The sequence below is a fragment of the Eubalaena glacialis genome, chromosome 1 (assembly GCF_028564815.1).
Source record: "Eubalaena glacialis isolate mEubGla1 chromosome 1, mEubGla1.1.hap2.+ XY, whole genome shotgun sequence".
Lineage (NCBI taxonomy): Eukaryota > Metazoa > Chordata > Mammalia > Artiodactyla > Balaenidae > Eubalaena > Eubalaena glacialis.
The window spans coordinates 12025114-12045144 of record NC_083716.1 but is presented as its reverse complement, the minus strand read 5'-3'; the positions used below and the strand labels follow the sequence as shown (position 1 = coordinate 12045144).

General features: G+C 51.8%; 1 protein-coding gene across 3 annotated transcripts in view; it reads left to right on the top strand.

Moving 5' to 3' along the window:
- GRK5 (G protein-coupled receptor kinase 5) overlaps positions 1–20031 on the top strand; it is a 220076-nt gene that overhangs the window by 94510 nt on the left and 105535 nt on the right. For 2 of the 3 annotated variants that reach the window (XM_061189634.1, XM_061189544.1), the window contains exon 2: positions 7916–8011. In XM_061189634.1, the coding sequence (XP_061045617.1) occupies positions 7916–8011 (96 nt within the window). Of the gene's footprint in view, positions 1–7915; positions 8012–20031 lie in introns of those variants that run through there. The other variant, XM_061189717.1, reaches the window with a different exon arrangement.

Here is a 20031-nt window from a genome sequence, read left to right as displayed (position 1 = left end):
CTCACAGAGCTCAGGAGAGTGCTATATTTACAATTTTATTAGAGCAAAAAGATACAAATCTGAACCAGCGAAAGGGGGAGATGCATAGGGCAAGGTCTGCTAGGGACACGTCACCCTCCCGGCACCAGTGTATGATCACCAGCCAGGAAGTTCACCCAAGCCCAGTGCCCAGAGTTTTTATTGGACTTTTCATTACTTAGGCGTGATTGATTGAATCATTAGCCACGTGTTTGAACCCAGTCTCCAGCCCCCTTCCCCTCCCTGAAGTTTGGACACCATCATTTGTCTCAAAGCCCCAACTCTCTAAGCCCATGGTTGGTCATTCTGGCATGGCCAGCCCTAGCTTGAGTCGTCTCCTTAGCATGAGCTCGGGTATGGTTCCGGGGGCCCACCATGAATAAAACCCACACCCCCATCTCTCGGAAAATTCCCAGGACTGGGAGGTCACCTACCAGGAACCAGGGACAAAGTCAGTTTCTTCGTTATACAACAACAGCCAGTTGGGTTCCATGCAAAGAGGTGAGTAAGCCTGGCGTGGTCTGCAGAGAGGCGCATGGCAGAGTGAGAGGCAGAGACACCCCAGCCCTGGGTTCTCCGTGTCTCCACAGCCTTCCTGTTCCCACAAACCCAGCTGCTCTTGGCTGCCTCTCCTTGGATTCCTAGAGGCTCCAGTGATCCTGGTAATAATCCCTGTCTTTGTGGGTCAGCTTAAGTGATTCTCTCTTCCTGCTCACCTTGGTTAGAACCGCACTCACCAACACGGTTTTCCAATGTGAGTTGACAAGTCTGTCCTGGAGGATGTGGTCCATGGGAAGACCGGCTTCCACTTCCTCAGGGCCCACAAAACGAATCAGGTCCTCTCCGGATCCCAGTGTGCTTATCTCCAGGGATGATGCTCTTCTCTCTGGGTTCCAGAGAACAATAAAGGTCCAAAGGGAAGAGGTCAGAATGGGAAGAGGTACCCAGGAAGTATACGGTGTGTGCACTGATGATTTGGGCGGGGTTTGAGGTGGGTCCTGCCCGCTCCGTAGGGAGCCAGACCTGGGCCTGGTGCCGGGTGTGGTGGGCCCCTGAGGCCATCTCACCAACCTGTTCCCACCATGGCCATTGGTGAGCTTCTCTCCAGTGTCTCCCTCTGGATTTCTGGAAACAGTTGGGTCCGCATCCGGTTTGCCTTCCTACCCCGGCGAGTGGCCGGGTAAGTGCTTTTATGGGCGTCGTGTGAGAAGAATGCTCAAGCCAGGCAGGGGACAGGGACCGGGGTTCTTGTCAGAGTCAGATCCCAGGATTACCGAACTGGTCCAAACTGCTGTGAATTTTTTCAGATGTAAAAAAGAAGTAGGCAGGGCAGAAATAATAAGTCAGAGAGAGAAATTTCCAGAAAGAGTGGTCCCATCGTTGTCCCATTTCCCACGTGATGCTCAAGGACTTTCTCAAACTTGACTGTGCATCAGAATCAACCTGGGAGGCTCATTAAAACAGACCACTGGGCCCCCTCCCAGAGTTTCTGACTCAGTAGATCTAAGGTGGGGCCCAAGATGTTGCATTTCTCACAAATTCCCCAGTGATGCTGGTGCAACTGGTCCAAGGACCACATTGGGAACCACTGATTCAAGGGTGTGAAGGAAGGTCTTTCCAACAAATGCAGAGAGTCTTTCTCAGCTTCCCCCAAGGAACCTTTCTCTGACCAGGGAGGAAGAGAACATTAGACTAGGAGTCAGGATGCCTGGGTGTGTGACACAAACCGCTTGAGTGATTTGAGGCAAGGTTCTTGCCTTTCTGAGGCTGTATTTCCTCACGTGTCAAATGGGTCCAGTAAGAGGACTTACCTTGTGTGGTTGATGTGAGGATTAAATGAGAAGGTGTCTTAACAAACAGCTCCCTGACTCTGGTTAGTACAGGAAATGCCACATTTCTTTAACTTCCAAATCAAATATACTGTAAGATTGATGAGAAGTTCAAGGTCAATTGTTTTGCAAAGCTCTGTCCCACTCCCTTCCATGGATGGCACGAGAAGCCCCAGGGCTCAAAGGAATCCAGCAAATAAGACCTCACACCATCGGGGTCACTGCTGTTGCCGATTTTGTCAGTGTCCTTTGGAGGAGAGCGCATTTCCACTCCCCTGTGCCAGGCTGGTCCCGGGTCCCTCACAGCTCAGAGCCCTTCGTCACTGGGATCCAGCAGGGGCACAGGCCTCCCCACCATACTGTCTCCCTCTCGTTCTCATTTCAGTCCTCAGCCTTCAAAGCACGAACACCTCCCTGGAAAACAGTAAAAGCAACAAGAATAAGAGCCAGTTTCTTCCCCCACAGTGACAGTTTTCTCATGGCAGTTTTTTGGCATGATCTTTTCATTCTTCCCTGGGTGCATCCACAGGAGCAAAAGAAATGCCAGTTAGTTTCTCAGTAGCTCACCCTGTTATGAGCACTTGGCCCGTGCTTAAGACACGGTAGCTCTTTATTACTTTGCTTTTTTCCCAAGTCCTGCGCTCCATCCCCGCTAGGACTTGCCCTCCTGCTGGCCACTCTCCCTCCTCCTGCCCTGCCACCCCCTTATCACACTTCCCTCGGCCCATCTGGGGTGTACGTGCACGAGGCCATTGCTGGCAGCCAAGGGAGACCCTGGGGGCTAGAGAAAGCAGAAGTGATTCGGTAAGCAACTTCCTCTCTGGAGGCTGCGTCTTCCTGTCACCCACCTTTCTCCAGGTTTCGCTTGGACTCTTGCCCACCCAGGAGAGAGACCTGCTGCCCTGGTCCTTTGGTGCCTTCCCCAGAGCCATGAGTGGGTGGAGTTCAGCCCATGTCCACAAGCCCGACATCTTGGCCTCTTCTCACTTCTGATAGGAGCCCTCCTGTCTGGCTCCTGGCCTGTGTTGCTGGCATCCCCTCCCTGGCTGGGGCCCCCTTCCTCCATGCAGCCCGCCATCTGCCTAGCCACACCCCCAGTGGTCTCACTCAGCTCTGCTCTTTTAAGCATGGAATGAGCTGGACGTCCACGAAGGTAGGCACTCTGTGCTCTTGGCCGTCTCATTTTTAGCATGTGGAAGGTAAACTGTGAGCAGCAGTAGGCTGGTTGGTAAAGAAACTAAAGCCCAAGGATGCTCAAGACAGGAAGTGGCTGCCAGTCAGTGTGGGCTGGAGAAGATACATGCTCCTGTTTGCATGTGTGGTTCATTCATTGGCCCCATTAATTCCTCTCCCTGAGCCTCAGGTTTCTCATCTGTGAAATGGGGCTAGTAACTGCCTTATTGAGTACCAAGCGTGTAGCACCTAGTTCAGTGCTAAGCAAATATTCACTTAACCAGTCAGTCAACATAACTTAACAAAAGCTTGCAATTGTCCAGGCCAGTTGTGTTAGCTGCCCTACCCTCTGGAAGGATATGGAGCAGGTCTGGGCTGAGCTGGGAGAGGGTTGTGGGCAGACAAGGGATCTGCCTCTCAAGGGCAGCCCTAGAAGGGGGATAACGTTGGGGCTTGAAGAAAGAGCAGGGCTTCAACAGGCAGAGGGGTCAATTCTGGAGGTCAGAAGTCTGACCTGGGTCTCACTGGGTTAAAACTAGGGTGTTGGCAGGGCTCTTTCCTTTCTGGGGGCTCTAGGGGAGAATCTGTGTTCTTGCCTTGTCCAGCTTCTAGCGGTTGCCTGCATTCCTTGGCTCGTGGCCCCTTCCTTCTTCAAAGCCAGCAACAGCTGGTCTTGTCTTTCTCACATCACATCACTCTGAGCTGACTCTCCCGCCTTTGCTTCCACAATTAAGGACTCTGGTTACATCGGGTCCACCCAAATCATCCAGGATAATGTCCCTGTCATTATCCTAAATTCAATCTGCAACCTTCATTCCCTTTGCCACATAACCTAACATATTCACAGGCGCCAGGGATTAAGGGATACTTTGGGGGAGCATTACCTGGCCTGCCCTAGTCCCTGCCCTGTTCTGGGGAATGAGGAGGTAAGGAGGAGGAAGAAGGAAGCCCCAGGTGGCTGTGTGGTACCCACCGGCCCTTCATAACGCCAGCCTCTGTGTCACATCCTCCAGCCTTGACTCACCTTTGCCACCTCCCTACTACCACCACTGTTGCCCCATTACTAGCAAGTCTCTCCCAAACCTCGCACTTCTCCTGGGTGTTGGTCATAATGGTCATTAAATAAAGCAGCATTTCTCCATTTCAGCACTGTTGACACTTCGAGCACGTTGTTCTCTGTTGTGGGGTGCTGTCCTGCTCACGGTACAAGGTTTAACTGTATCTCTGGCCTCTACCTGCTACATGCTGGTAGCACCCTCATCCAGTTGTGACAACTCCAAATATCTCTAGACACTGCCGAATGTCCCCTGGAGGACAAATTGCCCAGGGGTTGAGAACCACTGAAATCAAGCCTTTGATGTTTGTCTTCCTTACTAGATCGGGCACCCAAAGAAGGAAGCCCCAAGAGGGTGACACCCCATCTGTCTTGCCCGTCCCCATGTCCCCAGCACCTGCGTAGTGCTCGTCATTTACTAGATGCTCTACACATATAGGTTTAATGAATTAATGAATTTTGTTAATTTTCTTTATTTTTAAATTTTTTGGTGTTAATTTTCTTAATGGATAAATTAATCTCTAAAAAAGTGTGTGTGTGTGTGTCTTAAATAGACTCCTGTTGCCATAGACTGGCTACCTAAGAATCGCCTGGGGAGCCTTTTACGTAGCCCGACTCCTGGGTTCCGATCACAGAGAGTTGGGGCTCCGGCTGATGGGGTGCAGCCTGGGAGTCTGTATTGTCAAGAGGGCTTCACCAGTTCCTCAAAAAGGTAAACATAGAATTACCATATGATCCACCAATTCTGCTCCTAGGCATATACCCAAAGGAATTGAAAGCAGGGACGCAGATATTCAGAGCAGCAGTATTCACGATAGCCAAAAGGTGGAAACAACCCAAGTATCCATCAACAGACAAATGAATAAACAAAATGTGCTGTATACACACAATGGAGTATTATTCAGCCTTAAACTGGAGTGAAATCTGACACATGCTACAACATGGATGTACCTTGAAGGCATCATGCTAAGTGAAATCAGCCAGTCACAAAAGAGCACATCTTGTATGATGTCACTCGTGAGGTCCCTAGAGTAGTCAAATCAGAGAGACAGAAAGTCGAAAGGTGGTTGCCAGGGGTAGAGGGGAGTGGAAGCTGGTGTTTGATGGGTACAGAGTTTCCATTTGGGATGATGAAGAAGCTCTGGAAGTGGATGGTGGTGACGGTTGCACGACAATGTGAATGTACTTAATGCCACTGAATTGCATACCTACAAATGGTTAAAATGGTACATTTTCTGTTATGTATATTTTACCACACACACAAAAGTGCTTAATCCCGGCCAGATCTGGGAACAAATAGTGTGGGAATCAATGGGGGCACGGGGGGTGCGGACTGGATGAGTTCTAATGGCCCTTTTAAGCCTCGGAGCCGGAGCTGATGGGGATGGGAGCATCGGACTTGGCTGATTTCCCGAGATGGCGGCCCTTCCCTGGGGGATGCACATAACTAACCTTTACAGGGGCCGGGCCAGCTGCCGAATGGAGGCCACTTGTCCTGTCCACAGGGGCAGCTGCTGCCCAGCTCCAGCTGATTCTCGCCATGTGGGGTGTCTGGTTATGGGAGAGAAGTCCCAAATCTGGATTCATATGTAACATCTCCATGTTTAAATCTTGACACCGGGTTCAATGAACAGGCAAACAAACCAACAAGCCACATGTGGGTCCAACAGAGCAGCTCTTCAGGCCTCGGGCCCGGGGTGGCGTCTTTTCTCGGTGGCTTGGGCCTCAGCTGGAGAGATCTGAGTTCTGTTTCCTCCTACCGGATGCTGTATCACTTCTGAGGTCCGATGCCAGCTTCCTCTTTGATACCTGCGAGTTTCCTTTGCTTTCGGTGCTCCCGAAAGGGAGCTTTATAGACAGAAGAGTGAGCGTGAATGCCTAGGGTCTGGATTCTGCTCAGGCTGGGGTCTTGGCCCTGCCGTTTGTGAGCTGTGGGGCTATAGGTGACTTGCTTCTTTCTTCCCCGCGCCTCAGTTTCCTTGTCTGTCAAGTGGGAATAGTAATAGTTCTGCCTGGGAGAGTTAGAGCGGGGACCAGGGCAGGGCCAGCAGAAGGGCTCTGAGGTGTGTGCGGACGTGTGATGGTGTGTTGGCGCCGGCTGGAGCAAAGAGCGCAGTGGAGTCGGACAGGCCATCAGCTGGTGAGTTACGCAACATCGGACGTCTGTTTCTACATCTGTGATATGCCCAGTGATTTCCTCCTCCACGAGTCATTCTGAGGATTAAGTAAGATAATGTTCAAACAGTGTCTGGCCACAACATGAGCCCCATACACATTTGTTTTGTTCCTTGGAGGCTGGGGCCTTTGACCCTTGTGGAGACTTCAGCAGAGGGAGCTGGGGCTGGTTGTCTGGGCTGAAGACAGAACGAGCAGAGAGCTGGGAAATGGACCGTGTCCTGCCCCTCTGCCATCAGCTCCCTCTCCTCCTTCCTGGCCCCCCAGGTGGGGGTCCTGGTCCCATCCTCAGAAGCCCACCCACTTGCTGTTCAGGAAGATGGCCTCAGCTTTGCAGGGCAGTTGGATGAGTTGGGAATCTCCCTTTATTGAGATCAGCTCAGTGCCAGCCCCGGAACACACTGGGCCGGGGGCGGGCCCAGAGCCGAGCTCCTCCGGGTGTCCCTGGGTTGGCTGGCTGGAGGAAGGGGCCTTGCCCTGCCCAGACCCTCTCTGGGGGTCAGAGGCTGGGGGGAGCAGCCCAGGGTGCTGAGGGCCTGGCCAAGATCCGGCGTCTCTTTAACTGGCCCCAAACTTCGCGGGTACTTGGGGTGGTGATCACATGAAGGGGGATAAGAAGCCCTTAGAATTCCGAGACGCTGAGGGGCCTAAAGGACTATGTGACCTTTGGTGAGTCACTGACCAGTGGAATTTAAGGGCCACTCTGGGGGCAGTGGGCAGACGATGGCATCTCAGGTTCTTGGCGGGGTCCTGGCCACGTGACACAGAGGTGCCTCCAGGTCCAAGTTCCAAATGGTGGTGGGCTCAGGGACACGTAGGCTGGAGTCGGCCCCCCCTTGCCGTTTGCACACCTGAGCGTTCTGACATCTGTCCACGGATAAGGTGTGGCAGGGATGATGGGAACACCTGTGTGTGCACCTTAGGTAGCTCCGTGTGTTCATTGCATGTACATGTTCATTGTGTGTGTTTGTTACACGTGTGTTCATTGTGTTTGTATGTCTATCGTGTGCATATCCATTGCGTGTGTGTCCCTAGCGTGTGCGTGTTCATTACATGTGCACACTGGGCAGGATGCGAGGCCTGACGGGGTCCTTCAGGAGTCCTTCCAGCCTTGAGAAATGCATCCCCTGAGACCCTGGGGTTTGTGAGGCGGGAGAAGAAGGGGGTACCCAGGACAAGTGGGAGGTGAAGTCCTTGTTCCCAACACCTGGCCTCCAGCTGGGGATGGGGACTGTCCCAAGGAAACAAGAGGATAAAATGAGGTGGTGAGGGGGCCGCAGTCCACCCGCTTGTGAATCCATTTCACCGGGATTTCCCAGGCCGAAAGGCCTGACCCCTGCCGTCGGAGGGTTGTGGTCGAGTCTGGGGCGAATACCAGGCACCCAGCAGGGCTGCACAGCCGTGGGAGACGCCGAGGAAGAACAGGGCGCCTGGTGTGGGTGCAGGCGTGGAGGATGGGAGGGACCACTGCTGCTGGTGGTGGCGGGGGCCCAGGCCCGAGCGAGCCTGCAGGAAGAACACACAGGCTCGATGCCGGCCGGGGAGGGGGCGCGTCCCTGTCTCCCAGCCAGGAAGCCGTGCACAGGCTCACTGGGCTGGGACACAGGCTCTGGAGCCTTGGACAACACCAGCATCAGCTCCCCTTCTTTCTCCCCCATCTCTGCAGGGGGCGGAGGAAAGCGCAAAGGGAAAAGCAAGAAGTGGAAGGAAATCCTGAAGTTCCCTCACATTAGCCAGTGTGAAGACCTCCGAAGGACCATAGGTAAGCTGTCCTGCCTCGAGGGGGCGTGGGGAGGGACGGGGAGGGGAGCAAGGGGCCTGTTAACCGGAGCCGTCTGAACGGTGAGTCAGGTACAAATCGATTAATGCAGTAAAGTGATGCCAGGTAGGAGCTCCAAGCTGATGCCTTTGCTAATTGGTATAAAGATGCAACCAACATTCGTCGAGTATTTGGTGTGTGCCGGTCAGGATTATCTCCCAATTACCCTTTGAGGCTGTTATTTTACTCCACTTTTCAGCTGGGGAAACCAAGGCACAGAGAGATTCTGTAATTGGACCAAAGTTGCACAGCTTGTGGGAGGGCGGTGGAGGTGGGCCACACCTGGCCCTGAGCCCTCCCTTGTAGCTTTCCGCCCTTCCTTCCTGGGGCCCGTGGGGCCTGCCCTTGGGAAGCAGCCCCAGGCTTTGGGAGCTGAGGCGGAGTGGTGAGCCTCTGGGCTCCCCTTCCCTGCTGCCGGGGATGTGGGTTCTCACCCAGTGGCCAGGCACTGGGACATGTGGGTTCTCACCGAGGAGCTGCCCTGCTCAGTACACAGCCCTGTCCTCTTTATCCAGCACCCACACGGCCAGGCAGCTCCAAGAGCAGAGGGCGCTTGTCTCCTGAGGGGCTGGCACAGCCAAATGCACAAGGGCGGTCTGTCCCCGGCCCCGCTCCGAACACGGCTGTGGTGAGGAGGCTGGGGGACTGGACGAGGACTCTCTGTGGTGGTGGGAGCCCTGGCCCTTCTCCCCTGTGTGCCCGGGGTGGGGCACTCCCCCTTGCTGCATGAAGGCATCTTATCTGCTCCTGACTGCTAGAGGTCACGGATGTGCCATACTGTGTTTATTACACTCAGATCCTTTGAGCGTGGATATAGGATGATGCTGTTACCCAGAACTCCGCAGGCCCAGCTGCTCTTGAGACTTCTGCCCGGGGCACTGGGTGAACTGCCCTGCGCCTGCCGTGGAACGTGAGGCCACTCGTGGCCCTTTAGCTTTTCTGAATGGCTTCTCCACGTGGCCTGGCCTCCACCAGCTCCCCAGGCCAGGTGGGACTCACATGCCGTCCCAGGTCTGCTCAGTCCTCTCGCCGGGCCCCCCCTCTCCAGATTCTTCAGTTGTGCTGTGACAGCAGGTGACCTGTTCTCTCTGTGCTCCCCACATGCCCAGCACGGAGGAGGAGCTCCCTTAATTGGTGTTTATGAAGTGAAAGGAAGCCACGTGCATCCCACGAAGGCAGATGTGAGCAGGGAAGAAGTAGGGTGCTAAGTGGTGGGGAAATGACCTCAGACCCACCTTCCGTCCTTAAAACCTCAGGTCGGAGTCCCCACGGTGTTCTTGGGGCTGAGAGTGCAGTTGGCCTAAGAGATCAGGGCCTCTGGGTCCAGGCAGACTTGGGTTCAAACCCCACCCGCTCTCCAGCCACCTGACAAGCTACTTAATCTTGCTGAGCCTCAGTTTCCTCAGCTGAAAACAGTGCTCATGAACCCAGTCCAATGAGACCAGGTGTGTGAAGGGCTTCGCTGGAGCCCGGGACCACTCCCCTTAGCATTTGACTTTCTTCCTGGAATACACAACAGCTCCCACTCTGCTGGGCCACTTGTGTTGGGGGTGCCCAAGTTCGCCCTTGATCTGGAGGTACGTGGGGCAGTGGGGGAAGAGAAGATGGGCTCTTCTTCTGGGGCTGGGAGAATGTCGGGGAGGGTTTTGCCACTGACAACTCACAAGTAGCCTTCAGAGAGGGGAGAGGAAGGAGAGTCCCTGGAATCTGCCGCTACCCTCCCGGGGCCATCTGGTTCTTTAGGCCTGGAGAGAGTAGGGCCTAGGGGTGGGGAGGGGTGGGGACCTTAGATGCCATGGTCTCCGCACACCCATGGGGAGCCAGACCTTCTTCTCCATCCTCTTCGTCCAGGGCGAGCAAGTTCACTAGCTACCACATGCCTTTCCTGGGTGCTGAGCCCAGCTTTTTCTCAACAGGCCCAGGAATGGCTCCCAGTCAACCTCGGAGCCATAGGGCTGATCCAAGAGACCCTTCTGAGGTGTTGATTTGGAAGAGAGAGCTTGAAATAGGAGGAAAGGACCCTCCAAAGGGGGGAGCTGTGTAGAGAGGCAGGGTAACTGCGTGAGGGCCAGTATCACCTGGGAGGGGCCCAGCAGGTGGAGCCCATTTGCTTCTCTGCCTTTGGGTTAACTGCCTGCAGGTGGTGGTGTCCGGAATGGTCCACAGGGCCCAGCCAGCTCTGAAGGCCACCTCCTCAGAGAATTTAAATTAGCTCCTGGCCAGGGTCCTTCAAAGCATCCTGCCCTTTTGTCAGGGCACCTCCCACCTCCCCACCTCCCACCCCCAGTTATTATTGGACGTCTGTTTGCCCCTCAAGTGCGAAAGTCTCCTCGAGAAGGATCTTTTAAATTCACCACCATGTGCCTGGTGCCTGCTTACAGGAGGAGCACAATAGTTGGATGAACGAGTGAAGGAAAGAATGAATGAAGTGGTATGAAGGAGTGAACACTGAGCTTCTGCAGTGTTTTAAATAAATGGAAGAGTGTTGAGAGTCATTTGAGGAACATTTGTGTACCTGCCACCTGGATTAAAGAAATTTTAATATTTTGCTATATTTGATTCATGTGTCTCTTGAAAATGGAAAACAGAAACATCAACCTATAGGACTTCCAGTTCCAGACAACATGGAGTAGATGCGTTGTTTCCTATCCACCCCCACCATGGGCAGTCCAGAGCTCTGGACATCACATATAAAAAAATATAAGAAGATTCCTAAAGGGACTTCTCTGGTGGCACAGTGGTTAAGAATCTGCCTGCCAATGCAGGGGACACGGGTTCGAGCCCTGGTCTGGGAAGATCACACATGCTACGGAGCAACTAAGCCCGTGAGCCACAACTACTGAGCCCTCGTGCAACAACTACTGAAGCCCGTGCGCCTAGAGCCCATGCTCTGCAACAAAGAGAAGCCACCGCAGTGAGAAGCCCGCGCACCGCAACGAAGAGTAGCCCCCGCTTGCCGCAACTAGAGAAAGCCCGTGCGCAGCAACGAAGACCCAACGCAGCCAAAAATAAATAAATAAATAAAATAAAACCAAAACAAAACAAAAGAAGCATTTAAAAAAAAGAAGAAGAAGATTCCTAAAAATGGAGGAAGAGGCAGACTGGCTGGGACCTCAGGATGTGAGGAGTGATGTGCCAGTGAATTCCTGGCTTTTCTTTTTTGCCTCCCTTAAATCCCAGGGACCAGGTGCTGGAGGAACTCACTACCGGAGATGCCAATGGGTGCAACAGAAAAGACCCCCCCCCCCCAAAAAAAAAAAAAATCCTGTTCTCTCTAGCCAACGGCCTGGGAAAAGGACAGCTGAGCTGAGCTGGCCCCTCCAGGACGGTCACACTTCGGCCACAGTTCACTCCAGCAACGTGGACGCCTCACTGTCTACCTTTCTTTTCACTTATCCTAGTGCCAGACTCAGAGACCCAGGGCTCCCTCCCTCTCCACGTCTCTCCTCTCTGACACACAGATCCTGATACTTGGAGGTGAGCGGGTTCTGCTGAGGTTCAGTCCCCGACACCAACTCTCAGTGTCCCCCACTCTAGCCCTGCTCCCCATGGGGCCTCCAGGCATTGCCCCAGAAGTGCCCCAAATGCCCCTCACCTTCCAGTTGGCCCGGCCGCACCCTTTTCACTTCCGGCATGGGGAACCCCCTGGAGCCTAGGATTCGCCTCTGAGCTTTTCTCTGTCCGTGGATTTCACCCCATGGGCCCCATCCCCATCTGTCCATCAAGGTCCATAAACGGGCCTCTTGTCAGGGTCCACTCCCCTGGGAGGGTGAGAGAAACGTGCATGCTGGCGTGTGAAAATGAATTCTTCTGTTCTCCTAGAGGGATTGAAAAGACTCTATGTATGAGTGCAGTGTGAAGAGAGGCCGGGAAAACAGGAAGGCCGCCATAAACCGAGGGGCTGCAGCTCGCGGCGACCGGCCCCAGGGCTCGGGCCTTCCTGCGTGTTTACAGTCCGTCGCCCTGGTGTTTGCCCAGCCTCTGCTGGGGTCTTGCTGGAAGGCTTTCTTAAATAAAAATCTCATTTCTTTTCTAGACCAATATACAAACCAAACAGTGGCAAATGCCGCATTTATTTTTCTTGTGGACACATGAGCTCACTTTCTGAAGCTCTTTGGGAGGATGTCCCAGAGCAGGCTTTGGGCCAGGGTGATGAGGCCCTTATGGGCCCAGAGGGCCACGTGGGAAGGCTCTTGATCAGAGGGGAGGACGGAGACCACAAGGACCCCGTTGACTGGCCAGAACAGTGGTCTGTTAAAGCCACACCCTCTCTGGCCCCCAGCACTGCCCTGACAACCACAGGCCATCTCCCCCAGCAGCCAGCGGGATTCTGAGAAATGAAAACGGCACCCCTTGGATCCCCTGCTGAAACCGCTGCAGCATCTCCTCCCACCTGTAATAAAAGACAAACTTCTCACCGTGGCTTATGAGCTCTTTGGTTGTTGCGTGAAGCCTAGGGATCCCTTCTCAGAATAATGCTTTTACATACAGAAAATAAAATACGCAGGGTTGCAAAGGAAACCAGTTCTTTTCAAATAGTTATTAGATACTTTAAAATTTTATGATCTTGAAGTATATGTGCTTTTTTGTTAATACTTTAATAAGGCCCAGCAGCTGGTCTAATAGTTACTGTAATTTTGAATTAGTGAGGAGCATAAGTGATATTTCCAGATACCTGCAATGATGGTGATATGAATGGGTCTGAGATTTCTGTCGTTGACAAGTCCCAGGCACTGCTAACATTACTGTGGGTTGTTATCAACATTTGTGACTCAGTGAAGTGCTCATTTCCAGTTAGAGGCTGGTGAAGAGAAAGATGACATTTTTCTCCGTCCAAGTTCACAGACCCCCTGAATCCTATCCATGGACCTCTTGGCAATGCCCTTCCTACCCTGTCCTACGTGAGCCGGCCCTCACCTTTGTCTCAGTCACTCCCTCCTCCTCCATTCACTTTGCTGTGCTGGTTGCCCTTTAGTTCCTTGACTATCCCAAGCTTGTCTGTAGCCTGGAGCCTTTGCCCCTGCTGTTCTCTGTCTGGAATGCTCTTCCCCACACTTCTTCTAGGGGGCCTTTAGGTCTCAGTTCAGATATCACCTCCATAGAAAAGCCTTCCCAACCAGCCTTTAGAAAGGAACTATACTCGCCCTCTAATTGCTGTCTTTCACACTGTGCTGTTTAGTAATGTTCTTGGCCTGCGCCCCCAGCTGCAGTCATCCTTTGTTTAGTTGTTGACCTGTGTATTTTCTCTCTCCCTTACTGGACTGGGTGTCCCATGACAATACTGACTGTGTCTTGTGTGGGTCACCGCTAGAACAGTGTCTGGCACACAGTAGGGGTTCACGAAATGTTGGGAGAGTGAATGAAGTGAAATACTGGAAATGAGGGCTCTGTTTAAAAATTCTGTGACATATGCTTGCCACACCCACAGTTAATTTAGCCAGTGGTTTATAGTCATAAAAGTTCAGACTTAGGCGGCACCTTAGAAAGCATCTGCTTTAAGTCTCCCTTCCCCCACTCCCTACTAGATAGATGAGCAAGTCAGAGGGGCAGGTGACCTGGTGGCTCCTGGCCCAGGCCCGTTTCCCCTGAGGCTGCAACTGGAGTAATTCTCACAGTGATGTTAGGCTTTTACAGAATTCTCGACTCAAGGAACTGGAGAGCATCTCGTCTAGCCACCCATTTCAGACCTGAGTCTGAATTTCAGAGCCTGTTAGGCTCCAAGAGGAGAAGTGACCTGCCCAGGACAGTCCAGGCCCCTGGTCCTGAGCTGCAGCTCTCCACTCCCCAAGATCATATTGACTTTATAAACATTTTGGCATCAGCCCCGAGCCAGTACCCACAGCAGAGAAACTCAGTAGGTACTCGGAGGGATAGACATTTCTATCTGTCTCTTTTTTCTTTCTTTTATCTTCTAAGTATGGGTAGCATGTTCATTTGCTTATTCAACAAGTGTTTACTGAGCACTTATGATATGCTGTGCACTGGGGAAACAGGCCTGATTCCTGCCCCCCTCCCCCCGAGCTCATTCATGGCTGAACCCAAGAGACTGGCAGAAATAAAGAGGTGATAACAAATTCTGAGAAACGTCCATGATGGAGGGACAGGTTGCCGAGCTGGAGAATAGTGTGGAGGGTCTTCCACCCGTCAGGAACTTCCCTGGAGGAAGTGACGTCACTCTGAGCCTCCCAGGGCATCTCTTTGTGTGAGCTCCCTGGGGGCATGGACCACGTGCTCTCCATCTTGGGGTCTCCATCGCTGGCACAGTGAGTAGGTGGATGGATGGATGGGTGGGTGATGGATGGATGAAGTGACTGAATGGATGGATGCTGCCCTCCTCCCCAGCCTGGAAACCGTAACTGGGATTGGCAGTAACGAGTATTAAGACAGAGAGTCCTTGCCACATGTATCTACTTCCAGTGTGAGCCCCAGACATGAGTAACTGATTTTAGACAGTCCTGGAGGGGGGCAGACAGATCATGAGAGAAGGAGGGTTCTTTGATATCTGCTTGATGAAACATCAAATAGTGGCATTCGTTAGTAAGCTAATTGTAAGATAATTAGAGGGTCCAAATCAAAGAAGTTCTCAGAATGTCCAAAACTTGGAAGGCTGGAACGTCATTGTGAAGATAAAAGATTGTTGAGGTCTGCAAATATTTCTCAGTGACGCAGAAAATTCTGTTGAGCAAGAAGTGTGAAAAAAAAAAAAAAAGTGTGGCATTTTTATTTATTTAGCTCAGGCTCATTGCATGCTTTTTTCTTTCATTAAAAAAAAAAAGAGTATGAGTGAAAGAGTTGATTATTCCACTGTTTGGCAATATTTCTGTAGGAACTGTCCAAAAGCTATATAATAAATCAAGGCCCCTCCCCACCCCCTGGTGAGGCTGACGTTTACTAGGAGGCTGTTCACAGAAAGTAGCTGCCGCGGTGCCCTGTACACTCACCGACGGACGGGATGGGAGAGATTTCGTTTGCCTTGTGGGACAGCCTCTTGCCAAAGTCTTAACTCTTTCCAGGAGCAGAAGCTCTAGGCTGTGGGGGATTCCTGGAAGAAAATGGAGACTTTTAACCCTAAAGAAGAAAAACCAAAATACTGTGATAATGTGAAGACTGCCTTGAACTAGCCTAGTTTTGACTATTCACCCAGCATTGCTCATGGTCTTTAAACAAGAAGTCAGCCTACAAATATTTGTTGAGCTCCTGCTGGGTGCTGGGCATTGTTGCAGGCCCAGGGGCTGTACCATTGGCCGCAGAAGCAGGGTCGTCCTGTGGAAAGTCATTGGCATTAAGGTCAAACGGTGGCTCTGCTGCTCCCAGACGTGTGACATGGGGCAGGTTGCTTAATTTCTCTGGGTGGTCGTTTCTTTGTCTATCAAATGGGAGACACCATTACCAAGCTGGTAGAACCATTGGGAGGGCCAGCAGAGTGCCTAGAAGAAGCCATCCTTGTCAACATCGTCATCATGGTGCTAGTGGTGCGTGGCAAAGGCTGAAGGCCCTTGGGGAGGGCTTTAGAGTTTCCCAAAGAAGCCGAATTGGCTGCAAACGATGAATGTGGCTAGCTGCTTCTGCGCTGACATCTTGTGGGTCTAGTGCCCCAGGGACTCCAGCCTTGGGATCATTTGAATCCTACCCTTCCTTGAGCCCCTGCCTCTGGCCTCCCCTTCCTGGAGGCCACCCTGATATCCCTGCAGCCCTCAGCCCTCCTCTTTCCCCTCAGCCCCACAGCATACCTGTGGAAGCCGATGGCATCACACTGTGCCCAGATCCCTGGCCTTGTAGGTTTCTTTGCAGGGACATATGGAAGGTTGCACCCCAGAGCCCTAATAAAGGTTACCCTTGGGGAAGGCATAGAGGTCAGAGGGGATCTTAGCTTTATCTGTAAGGTGATTTTTTTTGTTTAAGGAGAATGAATTGGCGAGTTATTTGTGTAAGTGAAAGTTGGATGAATAAATATGGGATTTGCTGCCTGGTTCCACAGTGGGGCAGTGGGATTGGTGACACCATTGCCCTCTTTCCTAGTTGATTTTGGGTCCCCTGATGAGTCTGTGGGCTCCGAGAAGATGGTCAGAGTCTCTCCGTCTTTGCAGATCCAGCAGGACTGTGGCAGTGTGGCTCCTGCCTGGTTCTGCTGGGATGCTGGCAGGCAGGAGGCACCCTGTTGCCTTCAGCAGGTAGGGTCTCAGGGCCTTCAATCCTGCAAGGCTTTGGAGGAAGCCCAAGCCTGGATCAGCACAGCCTGACCCTGGACCCCATCCCTGGCTCCAGCCTCCTCCTGGGCTGCTCAGCTCTGCGCTCTGACTGGCGGGGTCCCCCTCATCCAGCCCACGGTGGTCTCCTGCCTGCACATCGTCGATGTCCACTGAGTGGAATGGGCAGCCGGGGTCCTTTCCCAGAGATGTGACAGGGGCTAGTCCGTGCCGTGCTGCAGACAGCCTCCTTTTCTGCTCATCCCTGTTCAAGGGCTACAGGTTCTCTGGCATTGCCAGGCACGCATCAGTGTCTGGAAAGGAGTATGGGCTCCTGGGACAGGTCTCACCCCACCCAAGGGTCTGCATGACCTGGTCCCCTTCAGGCCTGCCAGGCTGGCACGCAAACTCTTGGTTTCATCGCCAGGTAAGCCAAGTCTTTCTACAGACGTCATTCTCGTCCTTGGGGTGATAAGGGCACGTCATGTCTATCGTTCTGCCACTTGCCATGCTCCGATAAGGCACAGCATCTGCTTGTCCTTGGAGGGCAAGATAAATTTAGATGTGGCGGATTTAGAACATCAGGTGACCTGTTTGCAGCTGTAGCTCTTACGAGGGAGAGGGCGGCCTGGCTAGTTTGCTGGGTGTTAGTCTCACCTCTACACCAAGATGAACAGCCACTGGAAAGCAAGGGCTGGATCCTCGGTGCCAGGCCTGGACTTGGGGGCAAGCAAGATGCTCAGTGGGTTTTGTGTTTGGAGATTCTTAGAATGGAGCACTGATAGGGATTTTACAGATGATCTGAGACTGTGGTTTTCAAAGGCTGCCCTGCAGGGAGCATGAGGGATCCAGAGCAGACTTCTATCTGAACAGGGTTTCTTTTTACCTTTTATATTTGGTAAGATTTTATTCCAGAGTGAAGGTTTTACCTGTGTAAGATTTTATTCCAGAGTGAAAATCAAGTTTGAAACCCACCGCTTTAGCCCAGGTCTCCCATTTTCCAGGTAAGTAAACTGAGTCCCAGAGAGACAAGTGACATGCCGAGGTCTCCCTGTGACCTGACTCCAAGGCAGGCTTTCCCTCACTGTGTTAGTTGACTCAGGCTGCCAGAGCAAAATGCCACAGACATTTATGGGGGCTTAAACAACAGAAATTTATTGTCTCACAGTTCTAGAAGCTGGAGGTCTAAGATTAAGGTGTCGACAGTATTGTTTGCTTCTGAGCCCATGAGGGAGAATCTGCTCCAGGCTTTCCTCCTTGCTTCTCATGGTTGTTGGCAATTTTCAACATTCCTTGGCTTGTAGAAGCATCACCCTAATCTCATCTTCACTTTAACATGGCATTCTTGTTCGTGTCTGTGTGTCTGTGTCTGTCCAGATTTCCCCGTTTTATAAGGGCACCAGTTATATTGGTGTCATATTGGACTAGAGTTTACCATAATGACCTGATTTTAACTCAGTTACCTCTGTAAAGACCCTATTTTCAAATAAGATCACATTCTGAAGTACTAGGGGTTAGGACTCCAACATGTCTTCTTTGGGGGTCACAATCCAACCCCTGGTACCACCTTCTCACATGGTCTCTGGAGTTCAAGTTCAAGGGGCTAGAGGACCCCAAATCTGACCAAGTCTGAGGGTGGATCCTTCCCTCCTTCCTGACCCCAGCTTGGGGTTAACCCCTGCAGGCCCAGGCTGACTTCTTCCCACAGGCCACAGGAATGTCTACAAGACAATTAACTGCTTTCCAAACCATGCTGCTTGGTGCTTTTTTGTTCCCTCTTTTTTATTATTGTTGTTGTTATTGTTCAAGTAATTGTAATTGGTAAATTACTTTGCTAAAAAACATAAGAAAGTCCACCCATAATTTTACCACTCAGCTATAGCTAGTTAATACTTTCATGTAATTCCTTCTAGCTTTTTTTCCCTGTGTACATACCATGGTTTTGTTTCTTAATCTTTTTCTTAATATAATTTCAAAAATATTTTCCCACATCATTGAAAACCTCCATAAACGTGATTTATATTTTTCCATTTGGCGCGTATTTATTGAGTGTCAGGCATTGGGGATACATCAGTGAACAAAACACAAAATTCCTGTTCTCTTGGGCCATCCAGAGGGGTGAGTGTCTACACCAGTGGACAGTGGGGAAGTAGCCTATTGCCCTCCTCCCAGCGTTGGTCCAGGACCCCGATCTTTCCCCACCTGTGGCTTATTTATTTCCTGAGGGCGGATTCTTCCTTTAAGTTATCTTGAAAATAAGCCCTGTCGGGACTTCCCTGGTGGTCCAGTGGTTAAGACTCTGCTCTCCCAATGCAGGGGGCACAGGTTTGATCCCTGGTCAGGGAACTAAATCCTGCATGCCACAACTAAAAGAGCCCACGTGATGCAACTGAAGAGCCCGCACACCACAACTAAGACCCGCTGTAGCCAAATAAATAAATAATTTTTTGAAAAAAGAAAGGAAGAGAAGAAAAGAAGCCCTCTCCCATTAGCCTCCAATGAACCTGATTTTTCAAGGCTTCCTATCTATCCCATGTATATATTGTACTTTTGGGGGTTTTTCCCTCTAGTTTTTGCCATTACAGTTAGCGTTCAGATGAGCATCTTTGTACTTCATTGTGACATTGCTCAGAGGTGTGAAAGCCCACACTGTCTTTTTTTTTTTAATTTATTAATTTATTTTTGGCTGCGTGGGGTCTTCATTGCTGCGCGTGGACTTTCTCTAGTTGCGATGAGCGGGGGCTACTCTTCGTTGTGGTGCGCGGGCGTCCCATTGCGCTGGCTTCTCTTGTTGTGGAGCACGGGCTCTAGGTGCGCAGGCTTCAGTAGTTGTGGTGCGCGGGCTCAGTAGTTGTGGCTCGCGGGCTCTAGAGCGCAGGCTCAGTAGTTGTGGCACACGGGCTTAGTTGCTCCGCGGCATGTGGGATCTTCCTGGACCAGGGCTCGAACCCATGTCCCCTGCATTGGCAGGCGGATTCTTAACCACTGCGCCACCAGGAAAATCCTCACGCTGTCTTTTTTGAAGGCAGACGCGTGTAGCTAAACCCGAGTAGCCTGCGCCGTGACCTCTGCCTCCCTTGCTTCCTCTGGAATGTTCTGTTTCCCGCTCGTGCTTGCGTCCGCAGATGCCATTAACCTAAAATGTGCCTCTGATGGACAAAGCCAGCGAGGTTTGGTGAGCACCTCGGCCCCGCTTGCCAGCCCCAATTCACTGCAGTCGCAGGCATGAGAAGGGCTTTTCTGTCTGTTTTAAGGCCTGTTGCTGAAAACGGGGGAAAAACAAGCTGGTTTATGCAGCAATGGGGACCTCAGACCAGCACAAGAGGCCAGCCGACCCGCAGCAGCCTGAGCATGACAGAGTTCTGCCCCATAAAGAGACACTAGGACAGCACTCCTGATGGTCTCTGCCCAGACTATTTACAGACTTTATTTCCCGGGCTCTGTCTGTTCAGCAGCACCTTGGCAGTATTGCCCCAGCCTCTGCCTCAGCGTATTAAACACCCCTTGTTCCGAGTACCCCAGAGCTAGCACCCAAGGGAGAGTGAGAAGAAAAAAATGTGGACGGAGGGATATTTGGAGCCAATATAAACTTTCAAATTAAAAAAAAAAAAAAAAAAAGAACAACACCAAAAAAATGTATCCCCTAAAGGGCTCCTGTGGGCATGAGCTCCTACTGACTTCTCTCTGCGGCCCCTTCCAGCCAGTGTTAGGAAGGAAAATGCAAAATCAAGAAACATGCAAATCGAGCGCGGCTTTTCATTTGCTCGTTTTTTCTGT